This window comes from Pinus tabuliformis, chromosome 2_2 (genome assembly GCF_031772625.1).
Source record: "Pinus tabuliformis cultivar Carrire ecotype Pingquan chromosome 2_2, CPIR1, whole genome shotgun sequence".
Lineage (NCBI taxonomy): Eukaryota > Viridiplantae > Streptophyta > Pinopsida > Pinales > Pinaceae > Pinus > Pinus tabuliformis.
Window position 1 is genome coordinate 738,623,971 of NC_142300.1, and position 27,309 is coordinate 738,651,279.

Sequence of the window (27,309 nt, forward strand, 5' to 3'; positions counted from 1 at the left end):
GTATTCATGTTGTTGTTAACAGTTGTTGTTGACAGCTTGTCAAACAGGTACAAATGAAAGTTTTGTGGAGCAGATGTACTTCACATTTGTTTGAGCCACCTTGGATCAATGATCAAGGCAGGAAAGTTCAAACTACCTTCTGTGACCATCTAAGCAAGAGTTCTGCAGGATGGCAAAGAAGAAGGCAGCTCTTCCCAGGAAGACCAGCGCATCCAAGAATGGAAGTCGTCAAAAACTTTGGTTCAGAGGCACTATGTAAGGCAAGTGTAGGGAGGCTCAAAGAAGAGGGTGAGTCACTCTCATTTACTGTTCAGATCAGTATATCAATCTTTTGGAGACCAAAAGTTCTTTAGTGGGAAGGTGTGATCCAAAATTGATTTTGGATAGACTCCTAAGTCTAGTATTCCTCACTGAGGAAAATGAAAGTCCAAGGAAGTTCCTAGAAATAGCCCCATTGCAGAGATCGTCTCGTCCTGAATCTGCTGCAACTCAAATGGACAAAAATGGACTTAGGATGCAAAAGTTATTGTAGAAATAAGATGCCTTTGTTCCTTAGAAAAAGAGGCAAAATCCTTTTAAAAACGGCCTAAAGGCTTTATGAAGAAAATCACATCGGAGGAGGTCAAAGGCGAATTTAAGTGAAAAGGGGAAGCACCCCCGATTGTCGATCCCCGACAAATCAGGTCGGAGGAAGGCACATGCACATATAACATAAAGGCGGGAACGGGCCGCCGATATTGCGATCACCGATATCAGCGAATCGCAATTGGCAATACCACAAGGCAAAGGCGGGACCCCGGGCCGAGCGATATCATGATTGCCGATATCGGCGTCAGCGGATCCCGTCGACATAGGACAGACCCCGAGGCTCATGCGATATGCAATATGCCGATCGCCAATGATCGAATCAGCAAATCGGTATCGGCGATCGCCGAACCTGACGGCAATATGAACCAGATTTAGAATATTTTGAGTTCCGTCAACAGCAGTTTTCTATGTATTTTCGCGTATTTCGTTTATTAAACGAAACACGAAGGGAAGCGCCAATACAATGAAAACTGGACCCGAAAGGGTTTGTGAATGAAAATATATATTGTTTCAAGTCCGATATGGGTCGTTTTGCAAGATTTTGCAATGTTTTAATGTATTTTAAAAATACAAATGGAAACCATGGAACGGGCATTTGCGACATGCGATAGCAATTTAAAAGGAGGACCCGATGGAATATAAGGCAGAGTTCATAGTTTTTGAAGTCCGATAGACGCGTTTGGGCTGATTTTTACAGGTTTTCTGTGTATTTTCCTATGGAAGCCGAGAACGACCATCTTTGGGATTTCAAGGGCACTGATGGTCCGTTTCATTACGGAACAGGTGGCCACCATCCCTGAAGGCGTTTGGCAATGATTGCTAACGCTCAGACGGGGATTCGAGCGGAGAGAGGCCGGGAGACAAAGAGCCGGAGAAGAGGAAAACAAACAGACAGCGCCAGATGGTTTAGAAGCCATGAATGTCATAGACAGAAAGGTTGTTGTTGGAGTTGTTGCTGAAACCGAGTATAAGCAGAAAGTGAAGCCAAAACAGGAAGCTAAGGCATAAGAGAGCAGCGCGAAAAGGCAGCAGCAAAAAAATCAGCGCAGAAAGCAAAAGCGGAAGCGCATGCAACCAAGGGAGTCACTTGGAGTTCAAGTGGAAAGCCAGAGGGTCGTAAACTGACAGAGAGCCGAAGAAGCTAGAGCCAAGAGCCAGAGTTAGGGCCAGAGCCAAGAGCCAGAAAGCCGAGAGCTTCAAGAGTCAGGGATAAAGCGGTGTCTAAACCCATTGTTTTTGTGTAAAACAGTGGAGTTGAGCCAAGAGCTTGTAAAAAGGACTTTGCCATAATCCCAGAGAGCCTAGTTGAGTTGACTAGAGCTCATGGAGATGTAGCCCAAGAGTTTGGGGTGAACTCCTAATTAAATTGTTGTTCTGTGTGTTTGGTTTATTGTTGCATTAGTTATTATTGTATGTATTTACATATCAGCATACACAACAAATTTTAAAGCACATAAACAGTCAACAAAAAAACATAAGCATACACCTACAATTTCAAGCATATTTTTAATTCCGCATTGGTTAATCAATAAGACTTGGGAATATTTAAAGCTTTGGAAGTGGGAGAGGTTCTTGTAAGTTAAACAAGAAGCCTAAGTGCCCCTCATCTCTCTGTAACCTGACTTGTCTTCTTCCGCCGTACTTCTTCCTCGACCCTCCTGCATATTCCCCACTTATTTCAAGTTGTCCTCGTCACTGCTAACCCTGTCCCTATCTAGTTGCCATTGCCCTGTTCGTTGAGCTAACAGTCCTTTGCACATTCCTATTCCCTTGCGTCTTCATTTCCGCCACCGATATTTCAGCTTCTACCGCATCTATTGTCTAGAGTGGCCACTGTTGTGGGCAACAAAAACCCTGCAGTCCACACCCCAAATTATGTTTGTCACTTCCGCCTCATGCCCAACAGTCAACCGCTACTGTCACCATCATTAATTCACTTGACTAGTCGTCACCACCGCTCAACACGCCATCCACACCTTCGTCAACCATCGTTGTCGTTCTATCTCCGGTCAAAAGTTCAATACAGGATCCCTAGTGTCGTATCCATTTGTTTGGAGAACCCACTATATCGATTCACATTTACAAAAAAAGGAGAATCACACAATTATATGCTATATTATATTTTATAATTATATAATTAATTTAATTATTAAAAAAAAAAAAATTATAAAATAAAATAAACAAAATATATATATATAAAAGAAATCTTAAATAAAAAAATAAAAAATAAAAAAGGTTTTTCTTAATTAAAAAAAAAAAATAGAATCAAGTTAAGAAAAGTTAAGCTGGATAAGTATACTCCACCACATACCCAATCAATGGCTTCATCAATGTCGATGATCGATTTCAATAAAAGATTGATAGATCTTGAGACTAAGGTGATCGGACATGGTGAACAAATCGAGGCGCTCCAAGATACATCAAAGAGAATAGAGAGCCATCTCAAGCAAAACCATAATGAATTTAAAAGGGATCATGCAATCCTTTCAAATACAGTGAATCTAAATCAGAGTCAAGCAATGGTGATGTTGACCTGTATTTGTGACAAGTTGAAGATTACACCCGCTCAAATACCCCAAAATAATGAAGCTACTCGTAACTCAACATCTCAATTCTCCAGATTCGTCAAACTCATCAGACTCACATGAGAAACCCGAATCTCCAAAAGCATTATCCAGACCCCATCAACAAAATAGTAACATGAATTTTCAAAATACGTAGCTCTGGAATCAATTCTCAAATATGCAGCTTGTGAATCAATACCCTCTATTTACTCCAACAGTTGCGACATATCAACGAAGAGAAAAACTTGAACTCTCCAAATTTGACGCTAACAAGAAGTGAGTGTTGCATGGTTCAATTGTTGAAATTTCTAAGTATTACCCGTTAGAAATTTTATGTGTATTCTCTGGTTTATTTCTCCTACTTATTAATTACGAACAAGTTATTTAACCATATAAATACTTAAATAAACACATTACAGTCTCAACCATCTATAGATCAACAGCTGAAAGAAATAGCAAACACACAAGTGACACCGTTATTTTTGGACAACTCGGCCCCGGAAAAACCCAACTTGGGAAAATCGATGCAGCAATTCTAAGGGTTATATTATTATGCAGTCTTTCTGAGTACAACTAGGTGCCAAACCGACTCAACCGACAGAGAAAATAATCTAGCAGTAATCGGAAGCAGATATTCAGAAAGTCTGCCCCACAAAACCCTCTCCAGCACAATTTGAAGCTCAGCGTCAACCCTCCTAGCCTCTGCGTTAGCCTGAAACCCTCTACGTCAGTCCTCTGAGGCTCTGCGCAGCCTTTATGGCCCTCTGCATCACTCCTGCGGCCTCTGCGTGGATGATGCAGGCCCTTCTGGCCTTTGTGCGGTCCCTTCTGCCTATGCATGGCACCCTCTGGCTCAGCGTCTGTCTCTCTTTGCCTCTGCGTGGCTCCCTCTGGCTCAACGTCTGCCTCTCTCTGCTTCTACGTTGGTCTCTCGGCACTATCTTTGCCTCTCTACCTTGTACTCACTGCCCCTCGTTGTAACTTGTCACTGATTCAATTTCTCTTAGCAAACCCTGCTCTAGAAAATCGAATGGCTGATCACTCTGGTGTATTCTCCAACTGACCCTCAAGCCTCCTCTTATACTTTTCATGTTGGTCCGTCAACCGCCGCGATTACTTCTCTAATCAACGGCTAAGATTAGATTTGGCTTGATCATGTCATTTAGAACCTTCTAACCCAGTTTTATATTAATACCCATTACTATTTTATTTTAAAAATATTAATTATTTTAATATCTCCTTAACTGGGTAGAATCTGCCCAAACCATTTTTGGGTCTTGGAGATCTCATGTGCTTTAGCCTCTCCACCAATTTTCATGTCTAGAGCACATCCGATGCTACCCCAAATCAACACTCCCTCTTAGCGAGCACTGTGCTCTAGTAATACTCCATACTGAGCATCACCCTAATTATACAGCACTGATACCTGTGCTGATGCTAGGCCTGCCCGCCCAACATCCTTTGCACTACTGCATCCTGTACTGTTGCCCATGGCTCTGCCACTGCCACTGCTACATCCATACGGCAACTCCCTTTGCATCTGTGTTGTTGCTAGTCCTTTCTCCCAACACTGCAACCCCCTCTCATCATGCTGCATCGGGCTACTGCTTACTGCTACTACACTGCAACTCAGTTACTCAGAAGTAAGTAACTGATCCACCCAACTACTGACATCCCTGTCAGGTTAGAAACACTCCCGATGTTGAAGCTCTCTCTCCTACTATCTCGTGCTCCCTCTATTGCCTTTGCGTTGCTACAACAACTCCCTGCCTCTCACACCACTGCAAACCCCTCTTTGTGCCATCCTGCACTACTGCAACCTCCTTTGTGCCTCTCGCACTGCTACAACCCTCTCTGTGTTGCCCGAGACTACTAAATTGTAGCACTCTCTATTGCTTCATCCACATCCGTTTCTACCGACATCTGCCATCCTACTATCACTTCGGGGCTCCCGTAGTCAGGTATAATCCAAGAGTTTGGGTACCTCAAGGATCCTGCCCCTCATCGCCTGTAGTCTTCCTGACTACAGCTCGATGTCTCCCCACCATTCTCTAGAGGTACATGAGCACTCATGCCACAATCATCATCCTCCTCTACCTCCTTTTCATGCACCAGGATCTTTTAAAATGTGGCATTATCACAAAAAGTATAAGTTTGTATGTTGCTCCAGTTGTATTAGTTCGAAAGAAAGATGGATCGTTCAAATTATGCGTCGATTATAGAGGAATAAACAAAATAACAATTAAAAGCAAGTTTCCAATCCCTTTTATCGATGAAATGTTGGATGAACTACATGGCGCTAAATACTTTTCAAAATTGGACTTAAGGTCAGGGTATTACCAAATCATAATAAGGTTGGAAGACATAGCAAAAACTATGTTCCAAACACATGAAAGTCATTACGAGTTTAAGGTAATGCCTTTTTGTTTAATCAATGCACCAGCGACATTCCAAGCTACTATGAACGAGCTATTTTGCCCATATCTAAGGAAGTTTGTGTTAGTATTCTTTGACGACATTCTAATTTTTAGTAAAACATGGAAGATCACCTACAACAGTTGGAGCAAGTCCTTATTGTGTTAGAAAAACATCAATTCTATGCCAAGAAGTCCAAATGCACTTTTGGGAAAGAAGAAATAGAGTATCTTAGACATATAATATCCAAGGAAGGAGTAAAATTGGATCCTAATAAGATCAAGGCTATAAGGGAATGGCCCATGGCCCAAACCAGTGAATATCTACAAGCTAAGAGGATTCTTAGGATTGACAAGGTATTATCAAAGATTTATTAAAAACTATGCCCATATAAGCGCACCCCTAACAAACCTTCTAAAGAAGAACTCGTTTCGATGGAATGACGAAGCAGAAAAGTGTTTTGAAGACTTGAAGTTATGTCTAATGCCCCTGTATTGGAAACTCCAAACTTCTCAAAACCATTTGTAATTGAGTGTGATGCTTCAAGTTTTGGCATAGGAGCAATACTAATGCAGGATGGACACTGTTAAAATTGGCAACTATGGCCAAACTCCACGTGGGTCACCTTATTTATGGCTGCTAATATTTTTCCTAGACTCCTTTCGTTGAGAGGTGTAGGATTGATCTAAAGATCATCTGATTCCGACAAGTATTTATGGAGATATGAATTTATTTCTAATTACTTGACAAATTGTCAAGGTCAGCCAGCAGCTAGGTGTGTGGCACTCATGCCCGGCGTTTCATATAAATAGAAGAGAGGTTGAGTCATTTGCAACTCATCTCATCACTCATCTTCTCTCTCTCCTACACATCAAAGGAGCCTCTCTCTCTCTCTCACATGTGGCTGGAAAAGAAGACACAGTAGGGCAAGGCAGACGCAGGAAGGAGGACGCAGGGGCTGCAGGTCATCTCTTTGACCAGCATTGACCAAGCGTTGACCATCTAGGAGTGCAGATTTGGTGTGGCTGCCTCTCCTAGGCAAGCCGCAGATTTTGGCACGAAAACCGAGGTGATCTGACCTCTGGTTTGACCGGTGTTGACTGCCCTAGTTTGGGGCAACAAGTTGACTTCAGTCAACTACAGTTTGACTGCATTTTCAGGGTTGTTCAAGGGTTGTTTCTTCAGGTTGTTCGAGGGTTAGCTGACCAGAAATTGACCAAACATATTGGAGGTCAATTTCCACTCGTTTGACCAAGTTTTCCTTTGCTGATCTAGGGTTTGTTACTGCTGATATAAAATTACAGAATTCTGATTTTGTACTATTTCTCTCTGCTGAACTATTGAAGATAAAAGAAGATTTGATCAAAGGGTTTCCCCGCATTAGGGTTTGTCCCTGGCTAGCCGCCACATCTTATCTCTTGTCTTGGCTTGTTTTCTGTTGATCATTTAATGTTTTATTTGCACTTTACTTTATGTATATGTGATTGCTAATTTGTGGCTAATAAGAAGAAAAATAAGTAAACTGCTCTAAGCATAGAACATACCATAAATTAACATGGTATCAGAGCTGAGGTGAAGACAAAACCCAAGCAAGAGCAATCACCGAAGAGAAGGTTGGCAAGGCTATCTTAAAGAAATCATGGGGTCCTCAACACACTTCCCTGCTGAAGACAGACTCCGTGAGAAGTCTGACTATCACGGATGGAAGATGTCTCTCGATCTAACATTAGAAGAGCAAGAAGTGTTGGACCATGTGAGAGGCAGAATTGTTGACAAATGGACCAAAGGAGAAGTCAAAGCAAGGAAGATCATCTGAGACCCTATCGACAAGCGCCTGGTGGCCTATGTTTCCGCGCTAACCACCTCCAAAGAAATCTACAATAGACAGGTGAGTTTATTTAAAGTTAATGATGCAAATCAAGTTTTGTTCCTTAGAAATAAGCTGAAGGAAATTAAGAAGGGCGAAGATGAGAGTATGCAAGCATATTTCTTAAGGATCACCGAGATCAAGAACGATCTCCTATCTATTGGGGAAGTAATTCCTGACAGGGAAATGACACTCACAACTCTTGGAGAACTACCACCTGAACGGTATATATTCAGGACTACTCTTCTCAACAATAACGTAATTCCTGGATTTAAGGAATTGATGGCTAGATGCATTCAAGAAGAAACAAGGATGGAAGAGCAAGAAATGCCCATACTTAGAGGTCATCCCTCTGCCTTTTCTTCTCATGCTAAAAGAAGAAACAATTCTGGGGCTAAATTCAAAGGAAAGGCTGGACCGAAGGGTGGAAGAAAAGGACGATGTTACAATTGCAATAAAACGGGCCACTATGCTAGGGAGTGCCCTGATAAAATGGACTCACACCGGGACGATGATCAAAATCACTCTCAAGGCAATCAAAGGAATGATAGGTCAAATGGTAGAGGTAAAAGAAATGTCGGAAATCAAGGAAGAGGACAACCCTTCAAGAAGGCAAGAAACTCCAGGTATGAATCTAACATTGTTAACAATAAGAAAGATGAATATTATCTACCAGCGGCTCTCTCTACTACTATTCCCCCGGACTCGCTCGGAAATTGACTTATTGACAGTGGTGCCTCAAGGAACTTCACTGGTTACAAAGAACCTCTCTCTAATCTGGTAGAGAAGGAGACCAACCTGGAAATTGTTCTTGGGGACAATTCAAAATATCTCGTGAAAGGCATAGGGAATGTCACTCTTCAATTGAATCAGGGAAATACAATCCATTTACAAGATGTATTATATGTATTTGATCTCAAAAAGGACCTGGTGTCCATTTCGGCAATGGAGGACAAAGGCTACAAGGTGGCCTTCAGCGATGGCACGGTACGTGTATGGAAAAAGAACTTTAAAGATGCTTTCACTCTTGGGTTTCGAGTTGATTCATTATATCATGTCGGAGGAAGTCCGTTGGGTGTCATGTCTTGTCACACATCCCTTCAATCCGAACTATGGCATCGGAGGTTTGCTCACCTTCATTATAAAGCTCTACCCGATGTGAGAAAAAAGGTAATTGGGATGCCCGAATTCAAATTAGAGTAAGAAGGTGTATGTGCAGGATGTACCGAAGGAAAGCTCAGGGGACCATTCCCCTCAAGCCCAAGCAAGACCTCCAATATATTGCAGTTGGTTCACTCCGACATATCCGGTATGATGCTTGTGAACTCCTTGGGAGGATATTTATATTACCTCACTTTTACAGATGATTATTCTCGCAAGACTTAGATACACTTCTTGAAAAAGAAGGATGAAGTGTTCTCCTGGTTTCTGTTAAACACACACATGGCAAAGACAAATAAGAAAGATAAAACATGAGAGTACAATTTTATTAACTAAACATATACATTTATAGTACATGGTTTGACCGTTGGGTTTCACATCCCAAGGTCTCTTGGACTTCCTTTTGTCTATTCAGCTTCCACACTATCCCATTGAGGATTAGGTGTCCAACATTCCCCCCTTAATACGAAGGGTTATGTATGAGTCCAAGAAGAGAGCTGTAATACAAAATGTGCAAAAAATGCATGGCAGCACTAGGCTGAGTGTGCTCTCTGAAATGTTGGTATAAAGGGCAGTGGTTTAAGGATGACCACCAACACTAGAATGCTTATAGTGCAATTCCCGGAACTTCCAAAACTCGCAAGAAGCTGAAGTCTTCTGCTAGAGGAAATGCTCTTGTTGTTTTGAAGAGGGAAACCTTCAACCATGAAAGGGAGGTCTCACTCTGCATAAAAGGGAGAACTTCAACCTGAAAAGGGAAGTCTCCACCTGTGATGGTTTAAGGATGACCAACAACTCTGGAATGCTTAATGCAATCCCTGGAACTCTTCCGAAACTGGCAAGAAGCTGGAGTCTTCTGCTAGAGGATGTGTCCCCAATTTTGTTCCTGTAATTCTTCTGAAACTGGCAAGAAGCTGAAGTCTTCTGCTAGAGGAAGTGTCCCAGATTCTTTGAAGAGACATTACCAAATGAAGGCATGCTCAAGGGCATCTTTGTTTCTGGCTACAACTCTAAAACTGGTGTGGCAGGTTGTGGCTCAGGCTCGCTTGATGTGACTTTGAAGCTTGTAGATAACCATCATTCCCCCCCATCAAATAGAAGGTGAGATGATGGAGAAACTCAACTACAAGACTGTTCAATACTCTGGAACAAGTTCTGACATGTGATTGGAATATCTTCTTGGCTGTTGATGCCCATTGCCAAGAAGCGATCCATCCAAGATGAATCTTTGTTCTTGCAAGACGTTTGTTTCTGAAGCATCTGTGTGAAGAATGGGTGGTTTTATCACAATGCTTACATGGATGAAGATCAAAACAGTGAACTTTCAGATGGCCAACTCGATCACAGTGTTGGCATTTCACAATCTGATGTTGTTGTTGTTGCTGTGGAAGAGGGGCAGAATCTAGAACAGCTTGAGGTGAACTGTAATGAATGAATCCAGCACTCTGAAACTAAATGGGCTTTGAGTAGTCTGGAATATGAAAGGACAAGTCCTTCTCATATCCGAGACCAGTTCTGTGTTTGTTGTGGACAAGCTCTTCCCAAGGTCTGATGATGGGCTTGGGAAGTGCAAGCTGAACTTCTGCATCTGCATGTAGCCTTGCTGCTTTATGGGAGTCTGTTTCAATCTTCTGAACAGAAACAGGTTCAGAATGACTCCTCTGTTTTAATTCTTCTTGCTGTAGCTGAGATTCGAGCTGCAAAAAATCAATTTTCTCTTGTGCATTTTGTAGACAGACCTGAATGTCTGTGAGAGAAACTTTGTTGACTTTTAATGTATCATGAGTAGTAGACAATATCAGAGTTTTGATGAACTCTAATACTTCATTGATTCTGGCCATTTTCTCCAATGTTAAACTTACACTTTAAACCAACTATGAACCAATGTCACTACAAGGTATTCTCAAAGTTTGTTCTCCCAGAAAACTACAACAATCAAGTGATATTATTCCTTGAGGAATGAACCAAAAGCAAGATTTTAACTCTATAATTATTCTCCAAATCCACTCACAACGATGATTGGTTGCATTCATATACAAGGAAAGTATATTGTGCATTCCCAAACAATGCAACTCAAATGCTACAACAAATAAAATACTTGTTTCTCCATTATGAATACTCAGAAATATATATCAGCAAGGATGCAAGCTTTACACAGTCATCTATTCAAGAAATACAGAGCGCAAATCGAAAAGGAACCTGACCTAACCACTTGTATAACAAATTCAACTTCTAGTGCCTGATATGCCAAAGGAATGGTAGTAAACTTCATAAAATTGTCCACTGTTAAGTCTGCACCAGAACTTGATAAATTTCGTCCCACTGATTTGAAGGTTTAATAATAGCAATCAGCAGCCCATTCATCTGAGAATTATCTCTATGAAGAATTGTTCCCGCATTAGAGTTGAACTCGCCCCTTTTTTTCTTTTTTTTTCTTTTTTTTTTAAATATAGGAGACAATCTGGGTGCTATTCTTTTCGCAGCAACTTCTCTGGAATCACAACTTAAAGCTATTGCCTCCACCCATGTGCAAGTTGAGGATTTGAAAAAGAGGCCTTTCACGTGGCCATCAATTCTTTTCGATCCACTAAAGCAGCAGACATTAGTTTGGAAAGCGTTTATGATATTGCTCTCAGAGGGCTTGATGAACTCTCCACAATTGAGAGATCCTTTGCTACATTTAAGAAGACTTTGTTCAATTCAGAAAGCCTACAGATAGACCGGGAGCTTCAGAATAGAGAATACAATGCAAAACTAGATAAATCTATTGCCACATTCTTGCATTTACTGTCTGGATATCTGCTTCTTTGTAACCTTGCTCACAAGATGCTGGAGTACTTGATTCGGCGATACAAGATATATGCATACAATGTAGATGATGAAGTGCTCACTCTCGAAACCCTTAACCATTCAACGCATTCAGATTACTTGCATTGTATTGTTGCACGCTCATCACAAAACCAGGTTATCACAGGTTCAGAGGATGGGACAGTTTGCTCCCAATCCGCAGGTGTTCATGTTGTTGTGGGGACACCAGGTAGAGTCTATGACATGCTGCGGCGTCGTGCCTTGCGTCCTGATTCAATCACAATGTTTGTGCTCGATGAAGGAGATGAAATGCTATCACGTGGGTTTAAGGACCAGATATATGATATCTTTCAATTTCTACCTTCAAATCTCCAAGTCGGTGTTTTCTCGGCTACCATGCCTCCTGAAGCTTTGAAGATTACTAGGAAGTTCATGAATAATCCAGTCAGGATTCTTGTCAAAAGAGATGAGCTTACCAGATCAAATGCGAGCTCGGGAACTGAGACCAGGATACATCTGGTACCATGTTGAAAACCTCAATGATTATATCTATGCATCCACGGTCCTCAAAAATGGCTAATGCACCCAATACCAAATGCGGCCCTTTAAAATTTCAACGCAAAATACCAGGAGTCATGCATGGAGATCACACATTATTTTGTATTCCTTCGACCTTCAAATCTTTAAAGAATAATTAATGGATTTCCGTCGATGACACATATGAATGAATCCCTTGCAAATATTACGCAGAAAGAAAAGGACCTTCTGGCGAAAACAGTAAATGTCTTGAACTCTATGCAAAATGTTGTGGATCAGACTACAATTATCACGTTCGACTCTGAACTCGCCGAATTCCAGCGTGAGATGGAGAGAGTTAGAGAACAACGACTGAAATCAATCAAGCAACGCGAAGATCTGAACGTTCGCAGAATAAAAATGGCAGAAGAGATCCTTGAAACTGTCAAGGCGGCAAGAGCGGCTGAGGATAAGTTCAATCGTCAACACGATCGGGAACACAGAAATGTAATGGATGAACTTCGAGCCGCACGAATGAAACGAGAAGATGTCCAACGAAAGTTGAACGCTGCACTCCTTCAACCCGATAACTTTTAACTTTTAATGGATACACTGTACACTAATGACAAGAAAACGTGAATTTCTTCATCCACGTTGTTTCTTTGGAGAGGGTTATTGGCCTTCTTGAGTTCTTTTCACGGGCAACAGCTTCTGAAACCACGCATCTTTGTCCGGTGTTCAATTTAATGTAGTCAATGTTCACCACAGTTCTAAGAGCGACCAACAGGACTTCATCGTTCATATTCAACTCCTTCAATCTCAATGAATATTAAGAGCCCACAAGAATTTTCTATCTGCCTGCAACGAGCCTCCACCATTGTATCAATTGTTGCCTTGTAATGTTGCTTCGGTGAATATCAACAGTCCTCAACACAGAAAATAGTGAACGGTGAGGAGATAGAGCACTCAATGCACAGCGCAGGGAATCAAAGACATATTTTCAAAGGTCGAATCAGCGAACTTCTAATACAGACAATATCCGCACACAACCAGAGAGTTAGTCGCTCCAGCGTTCGAATCTCATAGCGAAAATCCTCCCTCAGATGCTCGTCTTCTTGACGGTTTCCACGAGATTCTGCTGCGTTGTTCCCAAAGCCAACTTCTGCTCCAGCTGAGAAGACCAGTGAATTTTGATCTGGCGTGCTGCCTAGATGGGGGAGATTATGCGTGCTGCAAACAAGCTGCAATGGAACATTATGCCAGAGGTCAATTAACTTATGCAATATCACCAAATATGCACTCATCGCACCATACTATGTCAGTGATGTCAGTTTCTACAATATGGGCAGAACATAGGCAGAATAGGCAAATAGGCAGAAAAGGGAGTTACAAGGGCAGGAATGCTAAAAATAGGGTTGGAGAAATGACAGAGGTTGCAGCTAGAATTTAGCTGAGAAAATATTCATGAAATGCATAAATGATGACAGAAATGACCTACACATAAAGGCCATAAAACAAATGGCTCAAAGTAATTATGTAGGGCAGGAATACGCCTGCTCTGATACGATGTTAAGCACACACATGGCAAAGACAAATAGGAAAGATAAAACATGAGAGTACAATTTTATTAACTAAACATATATATTTATAGTACATGGTTTGACCATTGGGTTTCACATCCCAAGGTCTCTTGGACTTCCTTTTGTCTATTCGGCTTCCACACTAACCCATTAAGGATTAGGTGTCCAACAGTTTCGGCACTTCAAAGCCTTGATCATGAATCTGACCGAAAAGAAGATCAAGACCTTAAGGACTGATAATGGGACTGAATATGAATCCAATGAGTATGACTTTTGCAATGAGGTTGGCATTAAGAGGGAGACTACTACACAATATACTCCTGAGCAGAATGGTGTGGCAGAAAGGAAGAACCGTACAATTGTGGAAGTTGTCCGTGCTATGCTCCATGATCAAAGACTTCCAAAGTTTCTATGGGCTGAAGCTGCAAATACCGTCGTATATGTACAAAACCGATGCCCTCATCAAGCATTGGGTTCCAAGACTCCCGAAGAGATGTTCACTAATAAGAAACCTGACATATCTCATTTTAGAATCTTTGGAAGCCCTGTATATTTTCATGTGCCGAAGGAGAAAAGAAATAAATTGGGTGCATCTGGAAAGAAAGGAATCTTTGTGGACTATAGCGAAAATACTAAGGGCTATAGAATCTATGTGGTTGGTCAAAGGGAAGTTGAGATTAGTCATGATGTCACCTCTGATGAAGATATGGCTCTTAGCAAAGTAGACAATCTTCCTACTTTAAGGGAATCTAAAGAGGCTGACACCGAGGAGCCGAAGGAAAAGGAAGATGAGACGATGCCCGATGTGGAAGAACCTATGGATCCTATTGATCCTCCTCCGCAAGAGCCTTCCTCTTCTAGGAAGAGGCCTTCATGGCTTAGGGGGACACTTGATGATGCTGAAGGACACATTGCACCTTTCGTGAAAGTAAGAAACCAAACAGGTATCAGGGGTACCTGACCATCATGAGCACGATCATCCAAAATGAGCCTTCGTCATTCACAAAAGTTGTTAAGCATCAACTATGGAAGGATGCTATGACCGAGGAATATGAGTCCATCATGAAAAACGACGTTTGGGATGTGGTTCCCAGACCCCAGGACAAAGCAGTTGTTACTTCGAAATGGCTTTACAAGATAAAGCATGTAGTTGATGGAAGTGCGGAAAAGTATAAGGCTCATTTTGTCACTCGTGGCTTCTCCCAGAAGGAAGGTATAGACTATGACGAGATATTTGCACCTGTTGCCCGATATACCACCATCCGCTCGATCATAGCCCTTGCTGCTTCGCAAGGATGGAACCTACATCAGATGGATGTCAAGACTGCGTTCTTACATGGTTCGATCAAAGAGGAGGTCTATGTGGAGCAACCCGAAGGATTTGAGATTTATGATCGAGAATCTCAGGTGTGCAGATTGAAGAAGACTCTCTATGGGCTAAAGCAAGCACCCTGAGTGTGGTATGAGAGGATCGATAGCTACTTGATGAAGCTGGGATTCACTAGGAGTGAAGTTGATCGTAACCTTTACTTTAAGGCTGTAGATGACAAGCCAGACCTGTTTTACGAAATGCTACCAAGTATCGTCAACTCGTCGGAGCATTGATGTTCTTGGTGAACTCCCATCTAGATATATGCTTTGTAGTCAACACATTGAGTCAACATATGGTTGAGCCTCACCACTCACATTGGATTGGTGCCAAGAATCTCTTGATATATCTTTTTGGCACGATCACTCATGGGTTGAGATACACTACCGGAGATGTGAGACTACTTGGATATACCGATGCTGACTATGCAGGCAGTGTGGTGGACCGAAAAAGCACTTCAGGGTGTTGTTTCTCTTTGGGATCTGCCTCAATATCCTGGATGAGCAGGAAGCAGAAATCGGTGGCTTTGAGCATCGCCGAGGCAGAGTACATTGCTGCAAGTATGGCCTCCTGTGAGGCAGTCTAGTTGTGAAAGCTCTTCAGTGAGCTGTTTGGATTTACATTGAATACCATTGTGATCATGTGTGACAACTAGAGCGGGATTCGTTTATCAGAGAATCTCGTATTCCATGATGCTCCAAGCATATTGATATCAAGTACCACTATATTCGAGATATGGTGCAGCGGGGAGCAATAAGGTTCCAACATATCGGTATAGATGAACAGGTCGCCGACATTTTGACAAAGCCCCTGGGAAAGGTCAAATTCTTGACTTTCCGAGAATGACTTGGTGTCATTCAGAGACCCTCTTATGAGGGTCAAGTATGATGTATTGAGCTCTGGGAGCTCCAGGGGGGCGCGGGGTACTTCTTGGAGCGACATGCAACCACAGGGCGATTCACCATCCCCTGGTGGTGCACTATGTATAGGGGAAAGGTTCAACCTTCCTCTATGACACCTCGTGGCAACTGTGGAACAGGATGATTAGTTCTCCTGTGGGCCAAGATGATTAGTTCTTCGTGGCGACTGTGGAACAGGATGATTAGTTCTCCTGTGGGCCAAGATGATTAGTTCTCCGTGGCGACTGTGGAACAGGATGATTAGTTCTCCTGTGGGCCAGGATGATTAGTTCTCCGTGGCATCTGTTGGACAGGATGATTCGTTCTCCTGTGGACAGGATGATTAGTTCTCCTGTCGAGGCATCCTACCCATGCAGTCTGGGACTCATGGGAAGTACCTCTCATCTGATCAATGAGCAGGGAAATGAGGTTAGGGACCATAGTAGTACTATCGATGGACGCATCGTTGTATCTACCGTAATCCCTATGTTAGGATGACCTCCATTGATCTAGGATCAGTGAGTGTTATGACACACTTTGAGACTGACTTTGGGTCAGTGGAGGATGGTATGATACATCCTCGATCATTTCTTCTTCTTCATAGTTCACGCAGAGCAGAGCAGGACCAGCTATGCAGGGCAGTGCATTTGATGGTTGGGATAGTAGCGACAGTCAAACAGATTGCAGATGAAGTTCTCCCTAGTTGAGAGGGAGTATTAAAATTGACAACTAGGGCCAAGCTCCATGTGGGTCACCTTATTTATGGTTGCTAATATTTTTCCTAGATTCCTCTCGTCGAGAGGTGTAGGATTGATCTAAAGATCATCCGATTCCGACAAGTATTTATGGAGATATGAATTTATTTCTAATTACTTGACAAATTGTCAAGGTCGGCCAGCAGCTAAGTGTGTGGCACTCATGCCCAGCATTTCATATAAATAGAAGAGAGGTTGAGTCATTTGCAACTCATCTCATCACTCATCTTCTCTCTCTCCTACGCATCAAAGGAGCTCTCTCTCTCTCTCTCTCTCTCTCTCACGTGTGGCTGGAAAAGAAGACACAGTAGGGCAAGGCAGACGCAAGAAGAAGGATGCAAGGGTTGCAGGTCATCTCTTTGACCAGCGTTGACCATCTAGGAGTGCAGATTTGGTGTGGCTGCCTCTCCTAGGCAGGCCGCAGATTTTGGCACGAAAACCAAGGTGATCTGACCTCTGGTTTGACCAGTGTTGACTGCCCTAGTTTGGGGTAGCAAGTTCACTTCAGTCAACTGCAGTTTGACTGCATTTTCAGGGTTGTTCAAGGGCTATTTCTTCAGGTTGTTCGAGGGTTGACCAGAATTGACCAAACATATTGGAGGTCAATTTCCACTCGTTTGACCAAGTTTGCCTTTGCTGATCTAGGGTTTGCTGCTGCTGATATAAAATTACAAAATTCTGATTTTGTACTATTTCTCTCTGCTAAACTATTGAAGATAAAAGAAGATTTGACCAAAGGGTTTCCCCGCATTGGGGTTTGTCCCTGGCTAGCCGCCACATCTTGTGTCTCTTGTCTTGGCTTGTTTTCTGTTGATCATTTAATGTTCTATCTGCACTTTACTTTATGTATTTGTGATTGCTAATCTGTGGCTAATAAGAAGAAAAATAAGTAAACTGCTCTAAGCATAGAGCATACCATAAATTTACAGACACCCAATCGCGTTTGAGAACAAGAAGCTCAATAAGTAAGAACATCTCAAGTCTACATACAACAAGGCAATGCTTGTTATTATGCATGCATTAGCCAAATGGAGACAATATCTCTTGGGAAGTAAGTTCTTAATACAAACAGATCATAATAGTCTCCAGCATCTCCTCCAGCAAAAAACACTATCTACAGAACAACAAAAATGGATAGAAAAAATCGCTACCTTTGACATGGATATATTACATAAGAAAGGGAAAGATAACGTAGTAGTTGATGCTCTGTCTAGGAAGGATGAAGAACCATCATTACTTGCAGTTTTGGTTGTTGTTCCTAGATGGCTTGATGAGATTCGAAGTGAATATGCAAAAGATCAATAACCTTCCTCAGAATTCAAAATTTGAATGGAAGAACGATATTCTATGGTACAAAGGAAGAATTTATCTAAATTCAAATTCCAAATTTAAAGCCAAGATTCTCAAGGAGTCACATGATTCACTGTCAACCGAACATGTAGGGTTCTTTAAAACCTACTATAATGCACGCCAATCATTCTTTTGGAAGGGAATGAGTAACGATATTCAGAAATATGTAGCAGAATGCGATAAATGCCATAGGAATAAAAATGAAAATATTGTGACACCTGGACTACTTCATCCTTCAAATATCCTGAAACAGAAATGGAAGAAATATCAATGGACTTTATCGAAGGTTTACTTGTGTCTAATGGTAAGGATAAAATTCTTGTAGTAGTCGACAGACTCACCAAGTATGCTCACTTTATTGGAATGAGGAAATCAGACTCAGCAAAACAAATCGTTGAGATATTTTGCAAAAATGTTTACAAATTACATGGATTTCCCAAGGTCATTGTGAGCGATAGAGATGCCAAATTTAAGGGTAATTTTTGGAAGGAATTTTTCAATCATATAGGAACCTACCTCAACATGAGTTCAGCCTACCATCCTCAAACAGATGGCCAAACAGAGGTTGTCAATAAATGTTTAGAAGCCTACCTACGTTGTTATGCCACAGACAAACAAAATAAGTGGGTTCAGTGGTTACATCTCGCTGAATGGTGGTACAATTCTACTTACCACACGTCAGCAAAAATGACTCCATTTCAAGCTCTGTACGGTTATGAACCTCCGAAATGGAAGGACTTTGCTATCATCGAGACGAAACTTCCAGCTATTAAAAACCAGTTAGAAGAAACCCAAAAAGTCATCCAAACTCTAAAAGAAAATCTAAATAATGCAAGAAATCGTATGAAGCAGCAAGCTGAAAACAGAACTAAGAAAGAAATTGAAGTTGGAGAATGGGTGTTTGTTAAACTTCAGCCTTACAAACAGTTGTCCTTAAAACAGAAGGGAAAAAACAAATTGGCACCAAGGTTTTATGGACTGTACCAAATCAACAAAAAGATCAGCCAAGTAGCATACAGTTTAAGCCTTCCTGATAAAAGTCGTGTTCACAACGTTTTCCATGTATCCTGTCTTAAAAAGACACTTGACGAACATCAATCAGCACAAACAACACTTCCGATCTTAGATGACGAAGGAAGGGTCATTCTAGAACCAGAAGGAATCATCTCCATTAGGGAAAAGAAGTTGTTATCACGAGTAATCAAAGAATACATGATCAAGTTGAAGGACTTACCAGGAGAAGAAGCTTCTTGGGAGACAGAAGCATTTCGTCACCAACACCCGTCGTTACGTATGCTTTGAGTACAAAGCATTTTTTCAAGGGGAAGGCAATGTTATATAAAATTAAATAGTCTGTAATTAGTAAGTAATTAGGAAAAGGGCATGATCTTTGCCAAAAAGTACCCAGGGCTGTATTTAAGCCACGGCCTCCCACAGTTGTACACATCATTCAATAATTAATAATATCTATTCTTATTTCTGTCAATCAATGAACTGTGTGCTCCATAGTCACTTCATATATGCAACAGATTCACTTTGCCATATAAGGATGCAATCTGCTTCTAAGTTGCTGTCATGTGTATATGAGCGAGGGTTACTGTTGTATAGATATCACTGTGTATGTATTATACAATGGGATCATTGTCACAATATCAGTCAAGTCAATAATCAGTCTTCTAAACCCCAGCTTCACAGCAATCTCCAAGCCTTTTACGAATGCAACTCGGAACACTTCTTCAAGGACTGTTTACACAAAAATTTATAATTCTGGGCATAAATGATCAGGACACCTTGTTCATTCATAAGTTTGTAGACTGTCAAATATGTTGCCTTACGGAGAATGCTAATCACCAAGAACATTTAATTATCACGGCCTCACTTCTCAAGGATCTTCATAGTGGTCATACATAAGGACACTTGCCAGGTTCAATATATATCACAGTTTATTGTTGTCAGGGTCACTACATGTCTTCAATACTTACTGTTTCTAAAAAAAATCAGACTTAGGATCTCCATTAATCTGTGATACAACCTTTGCACCCTGAAAACATATGTCACAAAATAAACGGCGGGTGTATTATTCATAGGTACACATTTTCAGAATCTTAATGTGATAATTAGGGCTCCAAATATTGTATTGTGCACACAAAGTACAGTGCTACTACTGTCATGAGTACCCTTGACCACTCTTTGACTGCAGACACATGCACACGGATTTCTTCAAGACTTCTCAGGTTCTGGAACTTCAGAGATCTAGTTCAAGATGTTTCTTATGGAAGACCGCAGAGTGTTGTTCTGAAATCTATGCTGCAAGTTCTGAACAAAGTTTCCAACAAGACATGATTAAGTTCCATATGCATGATGCTTTAACCATAGGCTCAGATAAAAGGCATCTTTCAACAGTGACCAGGCCACAAGGATTTGATTCCTTCAATGCTACACTTCTTCAAGATAACCCACAAATTTTAGATGATGTTTTGATTTGCAGTCATGTACAGCAAAGATATGTATTAATTGATCCAACTGTGTCCTTTTACAGAGGTCAGCTTACTTTTCTAATGGGACCGTAGGCACATATATCTATATATATACATGTGCTTGATTTTCAAACCGTGCCAAATTCAGAACATCGACTTCAGAAATGTGTAATTGCAGAGATGGAACTTAGACCGAAAACCGAAAATTTTGCTTTCTCAGAACTGCAATAGAAGAAGGGTCCAGCGCTGCTTCAGATCAGAACGATTTCAAAAATCATGTTTTAATTCAATGTATCCAAGACAGGATAATTAAGGCCACAGAATTTCAGAATGTTCTACACCGGATAGATGGCAGAGGAAACATGATGTGCATAGCTTGATTGATCTGCAAAAAGGACAAAAGAATCACCGAAATCCCAGCCCAAAAAATGTAAATCATATGCCCAGAAATCATTCATACTTTCAAAAAAAATCCTCAAGGCCGCAGAACCTCTCTATGTCAGATAGGCATTGAACACACATTGATTCATGTTTGATCTATGGAGCCCACAAGATCACAAATGAGGCTTGTTTAATCGTTTCAACAGCACACAGGCTTGAATAAGGTATTTCTGGAGATCTGCTAGAAAAGTCAAACCCACAAATCCCTTTGAGCACCCAGATCAATACCCTAGCAAAACAAAATAAAACCCTTCTTTTGCCATCTGACTGCAGGCAATCTCAGAAGTAATTCCATCTAGCATAAGATTGTTCATCATCTGTGCCCTAGCCACAAGATGAAAGAAGGACGAAATTACTTGCTCGCCTAAGGAAAGGAATAAGCTTGTTTATATAGATTCAATCAATCCATTTGACATGATGTTACACCCTATTTTAACCCATGACTGTTCAAAATCCTTCAAATATTCATCTATGGACAAAACTTCTTTTCAAAAAAGAGATCCCCTCAAGTCATGCATACGAGAGCCTTTGAAGCCCTTTCTAGCAGGAATAATAGAATCCCATATAGGTTGGTAATAAGGTGAGTAGGCAACATTGAATTGGATATCTACATCAGAACACCATCTAGCTGTGTACTCAAAAGCAGCTTCTTTATATTGCTTCTTCAAATTGCTATTCAAGGTGGGAAAAGTTTGACTTGGTTGAGAGGCACCGGCACTGGAAGAGGTGGGGAAAGGTGTAGAGCATTCAAATTTGACACTATAATTTGCTAGAGATCCAGAAGCCCTCATCCTGGCAAAGTAGCCTCTTCCTCCCTATTTTAGCATTTCTTTCTTTTTGCCTAACCTTGTCTTCTTCAACTCTCTCAAACTGATTTTGCAATTCCAATCTAATCTGTCCGCTCTCTTGTAATGGTGGCGTGCATAGGACAACTTGACTTCTTATACCAGCCAAGTGTTGCTTCAACCTGTGGATCTCACCACCCAACCCCCATTTTTATATGTTTCTTGCAATATTTGTAATACATCTCCTCATCAAGAAGATCGGCATGAATCCATGCAAAATCTTTGACACTTGGGACCATGGTAAAATTTAAATGGAAAGAAATCTACAATTTCAGATATGCAACCCTATCGTAATATGCACTGTGGTAAGGGTGGAGACCAACTCTGTCCCAGTTTGAGTTGGTTGGATTTAAACACACTAGTCTATGCTGATCTGGAGTCAGAAGCAAGGCTGCAATTAGTGTCACTTGTTACCCTTAGCAGATGAAAGCACCATTAATGAGGTGAATCTCTGGGTGATTCTATATTTTCCTTAAAAAAATTGGGTTCTACAATGTTATCACTTCTTGAAAAAGCATAGCACCAATATGAGTCTATAATCCTTCAACACAAGTTACAAACTAAGAGAACAGAATAGCGCATCAATTACAGTAATAAACATGCTAAATTATTAGTGTAGATTCATAAATCAGGGTATCAATGAAAACTGTAAATAGGAAAGAAACAAAATCAACATACCTGATGTTTTTCCTTCCATTTTGAGAAGAACTCATTAACTAACAATTGGAATAAATGATCTCTCATTTCATCATTTGTCACAAGCAAACATTTGAATCTCACAGCCGCATATAGCCAGTACCTGAAGCACACAGTTTCCATCTTAGATACTAAGCAACTAGTAAAGGTTATTCTGAAAAGCAAAGAAACATGCACCAGAGGGATGTGGAGCACAAGAGTAGTGCATCCAGACCTAAGGACTTAGAGATCCAATCCATACATATAACATCTTATCACCATTTGTCACAGTTCAGCTTTCAAGAATGTCAATCTGTGCTTGATTCACCTACTAAATATTTTGTCCTTCTCCGTAAAAATCTAGATGAAAAATTGAATGATGGCAGACAAAATAGAGCAATTCCTGTTAGCAGATCGGGAATTTGACAGTAGTTTACTATTTCTCTTTTTAAGCAACACAAGTTCATTCAAAGTTCAAACCGTAATCTTTAAATGTTTAAGGATCATTATTTGTAAGAAACATGTTTATATGAATGCTCAGAAATTTGCATTGTATTCAAGCTCTTTAATACATCATATTTGTTTTCGTACTTCCATTTTTGTCTAGACTTTAGATGCTTTTGTATGCACTAAATGTCCCTTTTATGAGTGTTGTCTTCAACGTTCATTGAAACGCCATGTAACGAATAAAATATATAAAAAATATAAATATAATGTAAAAGATAATAATAATAAATAATAGTTAGTTAAGCTAGTAATTAGGTTGAAGAGGCATGTCTAATAGGACATGACTCTTCATGAAGAGACACTTGCTTGGTATATAAGCAAGCCTCTCGTTCTCATTTGTAGTTCATTCTCATTCATTCATTCTTATTCATTTTATTTAATATAATATTTGTATCCTAAATGGATATCTTGACATTCCAAGTCTTCTTGAAGTAATTAATCTGTAGAAGGAACTTTGTTTGCTTCATTTGGTATCAGAGGCAGTTCGGTCCTCTAGGTTGTTTAACCGGTGCACAAAGCTCGTTCTCTGATCCAAGTCTTTGGCTATCGAAATTCGTCAACCTTGTTGCCGTATAATTGAAGCATTTTGCTCAGAATTTGGGAGTTTCTCCTTTTCTCCGTTTTTCTATGCCTTTGGCCATTAAAATTAAAATTAAAAGAAAATTCGATATTTGATTTTTGTAATGTAATGATACTTGATATAATAAAAGAATGTATTTTTGTATATTGGCCTGACGAGTATATTTCTTGAGAGACAAGTCAGTCAAACAAAAACTATTTCATACAATGACTTGTTGATTTATTAAGTAACTTTCTGGATTACTTTTACGTCACCTAAATGAATTTTTTATTTACTGCTAAGAAGAAATCAGAGAGCTGAATGGAAACAATGAGATGAGTAAAAGGTTTTAGGGTGACAAACCAGCAGGCCCTGAAGATCATTAGGAACTTAATCACAACTCCTCCAATGACCAAATCACCTGCAATTGTGAACAAATTAAACTCCAAACTGCCACAACACACCCAGAACTATCCCAGAAGTCAAATTGTTTCCAAACAGTAAGGGGAGAGGGCACATGGAACAAGGTAAGATCAGAAGGATGGGCTGCAAAGTCCCTAAGGCCTGCCGCTTGTATCAAAGGAAGCCTGCGGCCTTAAGGAAATAGTCCCCTAGACCTGCGGAGAGCAGCCCAAAGGACTCATGGCAGAGAGGAGAAGGCCTCATGGCAGGCAGGTCAAGGGCAGGAGAAGGAAGGAAGGTTACAGCAGGCTTGGAGGAAGAGAATAAGGCCATGGCAGAGATGAAAATGGCTAGCAGAAGGCTGTAAAAAGGAAGAGAGGAGATGCATGAGGATAGAGGGCAGAGGAGAGGATTAGGAGACTTCGACAGGCAGGAAGGGAGCCTGTAGGGCCTGCATCCAGGCTTGAAGAGGGCTGATGGCAGAGGAGGAGGTCCATAAAATCCTGCGGTTAGGGTCAGATGCGTCCAAAGGCTCACAGTGAGGAAAGATAGGTCACAACCAGGGCAAAGGAGACCTTTTTTTAGGCATGTGGTTCACTGGAAATGCAGATAGCAAGGAGAAAAGTAGCCACGCTGGGCTTAGAGGCCCTAAAATTCCTTGAAACCCTCACAAAATTCAGAAAAAAATGCTTCAGATCCTGAAATTTCTCTGCAAATGATGACAAAACCCCCTTGAAGGTTGACGTTCTCTCCTTGGGCTTGATCGTTGAGCTTGGACGAGCAATAGATGGTGGATCTTGCCTTCCTAGGCCTAGATCCACCTCTAGAAACCCTCTAAAAAATTTCCAAGGGCTGAAACCCTCGAAAAATCTTCAGATCTAGCTTGAAGTTCACCTGCAAAAATAAAATTACAAAAGCCCAAAACCCCAATATATACAAAACTTTAAAATAAATCCCAAAACCCTAATATATACAAAAATTTAAAATAAATCCCAAAACCCAAGCTGTAAACAAGGGTTAGACAATAAAAAAAAATTACAAAATTTTATTTTACAATATACACAATGATTTATGGCTCTTATAAGCAGATCTATTCGTTAAATGCACAATAGATAAAAATACATGAGCGAAATAATTTAAATGGGTGAGCAATGGCCAAGATCTCTGCAAAACCAATCGTTAGATAAGCCTTGAAATTTAACAAAGTGGGCTCTTAAGCTTTCTTGTCTTGGGAGTTGGTTGGTCCAACCAAAAACTTCCCCTCACGCCCAAGATCTGAATCCATGAAGTCTCTACACACTTAAGATCAATAGGGGTTAGATAGACACCATAACCTTCAAGATCTAGAGATACCTGCTAGATCAATCAAGTTAGAATGCTTTCTCTAAACCCCGTAGCTAATGCAAGATACCTGTGCAAATCAATGTTTTAAAACTCCGACTCCGACTTGGAAACAGCCGAGGGTCGACTCCGGCTCGGTATCAACTCGGCCGGTTTGATTTTAATGACTTGGTCGTTGTAAAAAATATATTAAATATTTTTTTTATAAAAAACATAATTTTAAAGATTTTCATTCATGTTTTGAAGCACAAAGCTTTAGAATATAGAGAGAAGACAACATATGATCAAAGTAGGCTCATGAATATATCCATTATATCAAAATGGCACCCAGTGCGCTGTCCAATACAAAGTTCATACTTAGCCACCAATGCCAGGATCTTTTCTGCCTCAACCTAAGGACAATCACTAGACTACAACAACAATAATTCCAATTCTTTGCCCCTAATGAAGTCTCAAAACCCTTGATTTAATTCTGGTCAAGCTCCAGAACAATCAGAGGTAAATATGTATTTATTAGTCCATTGCCAGAACGTTTGCCATTTTAAAACGTTGTATGGCTCAATGCATTGTTTCAGTTTTCTAATTCATGCCACTAGGATAACCATACTTCGGCCTTGTAATTTTCAAAACTTTCTCACAGTGATAGATTACTTTAGGGCTATAAATATGCAATAAACAACACAACCATTGATATGTAGGAGGCGGAACAACTTTTTAAAAATGTGCTTCAGGATTTTTGTCAAAGAGCCAAGCAGGCCAAGAGTTGTTACCGAGCTGACCGAGTCATTACCGAGTCGGACGAGTTGTTACTGAGTCGACCGAGTCAATGACTGGCTCGGTAACAACCCGGCTAGCCGTTCTGTTTCGGCCACTGAGTCGACCCGGCTAGGAATTGGCTCGGTCTGACTCGGCTGAGTCGAAGTTGACTCGGTCGTTTTTTAAAACAATGGTGCAAATAGCTAATCCAATCAATGGCTAAAGAAAAAATAACCTATTAAATATTATTCAGTAGAGCATTAAGAACATGATCCAAAATATTTACCACAAGAAGCTGAAGAGGAACACCACCATGAATAAACCCCAAAGTCTTTTTTATTATTTCCAGAAAAAATTACAGTAGCAGAGCTTGACTTAGAGCTTCTTTACAAAAAACAAAAAAATCTGGTAGGTTGTGATGTTGATTGTGTAGAACATTTTGCTTGATCATGAAAATATTCAGATGAAAAATTTGAAGTATGCCTCTTTTCGTTTTGCATCTACTCTGTTAAGAGTGTTGGATTAACCTTATATGTATTAACCTGATTTCCTTCAGTTTCCCTTTTATCCAAATCGCCTTCAATTAGCCACTTTTCAATGGAACAAATGACCTCCTCGTAATAGGATGGAGCTTGCTTATGATCTGTTGTAAGTTCCCTATTTCCTTGTTGCTTATTATCTGACCTAGGTTAGAACTTCTATACCTATAATTTTTCCATTTCTTCCAACTTATTCAACAAGGTGGCAATTTGATTTGAATACTTATCCTCTATGGTATTGATTTCCTTTGCATGACTTGATTCCATAGTTTTTATTAATCGTTCTTGCTTTTCCTCCATGGCCAACAATCTATTTTGAAGAGATATCTTACCAGTGTCCATGTCCTTTATCATTTTGTTATGATTTACTTGAATAACACTCATTTCATTAACATGATTTTCCTCTTTGGTAATCAAATGATTTTGCATGGTAGTCATCATGATTTCCATTTCCTTAGCATGTTTTTCTGCTATAGCCAACAACTCGTTCTGAAGAGTGTTCTTTTCAGTTTTGATGGCATGGTTAGAGTGTTCAGCTCAACCTTCATAGCCCCCGACCTAAGCTATTGTCGTAGTGCCTGTGCAATCTGAGCGACAACATAAAATAGTGATAATATTTTTACCCTGGGAAACCCAACCTTGGGAGAAAACCAAGCAACTTTTCTTAGGAGAAATTATCCATCAACAAGGTTTACAAATCAATAGTTTGTCTAGAAATCTGAGCCAAGTACAAATCCAATACCAGTGAATCTGTTCAAAGTAGTTGCAAGTCAATGTTGATCAAACCAACCAAAATGCATAAAAGTCAACGTTGGTCAAATGGTCAGCCTGAGGTCAAACTTCAGCCCTGCGGCTCTTGTAGTCAGCTGTAGTCAAATTCCTATGCACGTGAGGC

The 27,309-nt window shown here is 40.5% G+C and overlaps 1 protein-coding gene across 2 annotated transcripts in view; it reads right to left on the reverse strand.

The window, feature by feature from the left end:
* LOC149194766 (proteinaceous RNase P 1, chloroplastic/mitochondrial-like) overlaps nucleotides 1-27,309 on the reverse strand; it is a 119,231-nt gene that overhangs the window by 30,861 nt on the left and 61,061 nt on the right. For both annotated transcript variants that reach the window (XM_089405159.1, XM_089405158.1), the window contains exon 4: nucleotides 22,314-22,434. In XM_089405159.1, coding sequence (XP_089261285.1) covers nucleotides 22,314-22,434 — 121 coding nt within the window. The remainder of the gene's footprint in view (nucleotides 1-22,313; nucleotides 22,435-27,309) is intronic.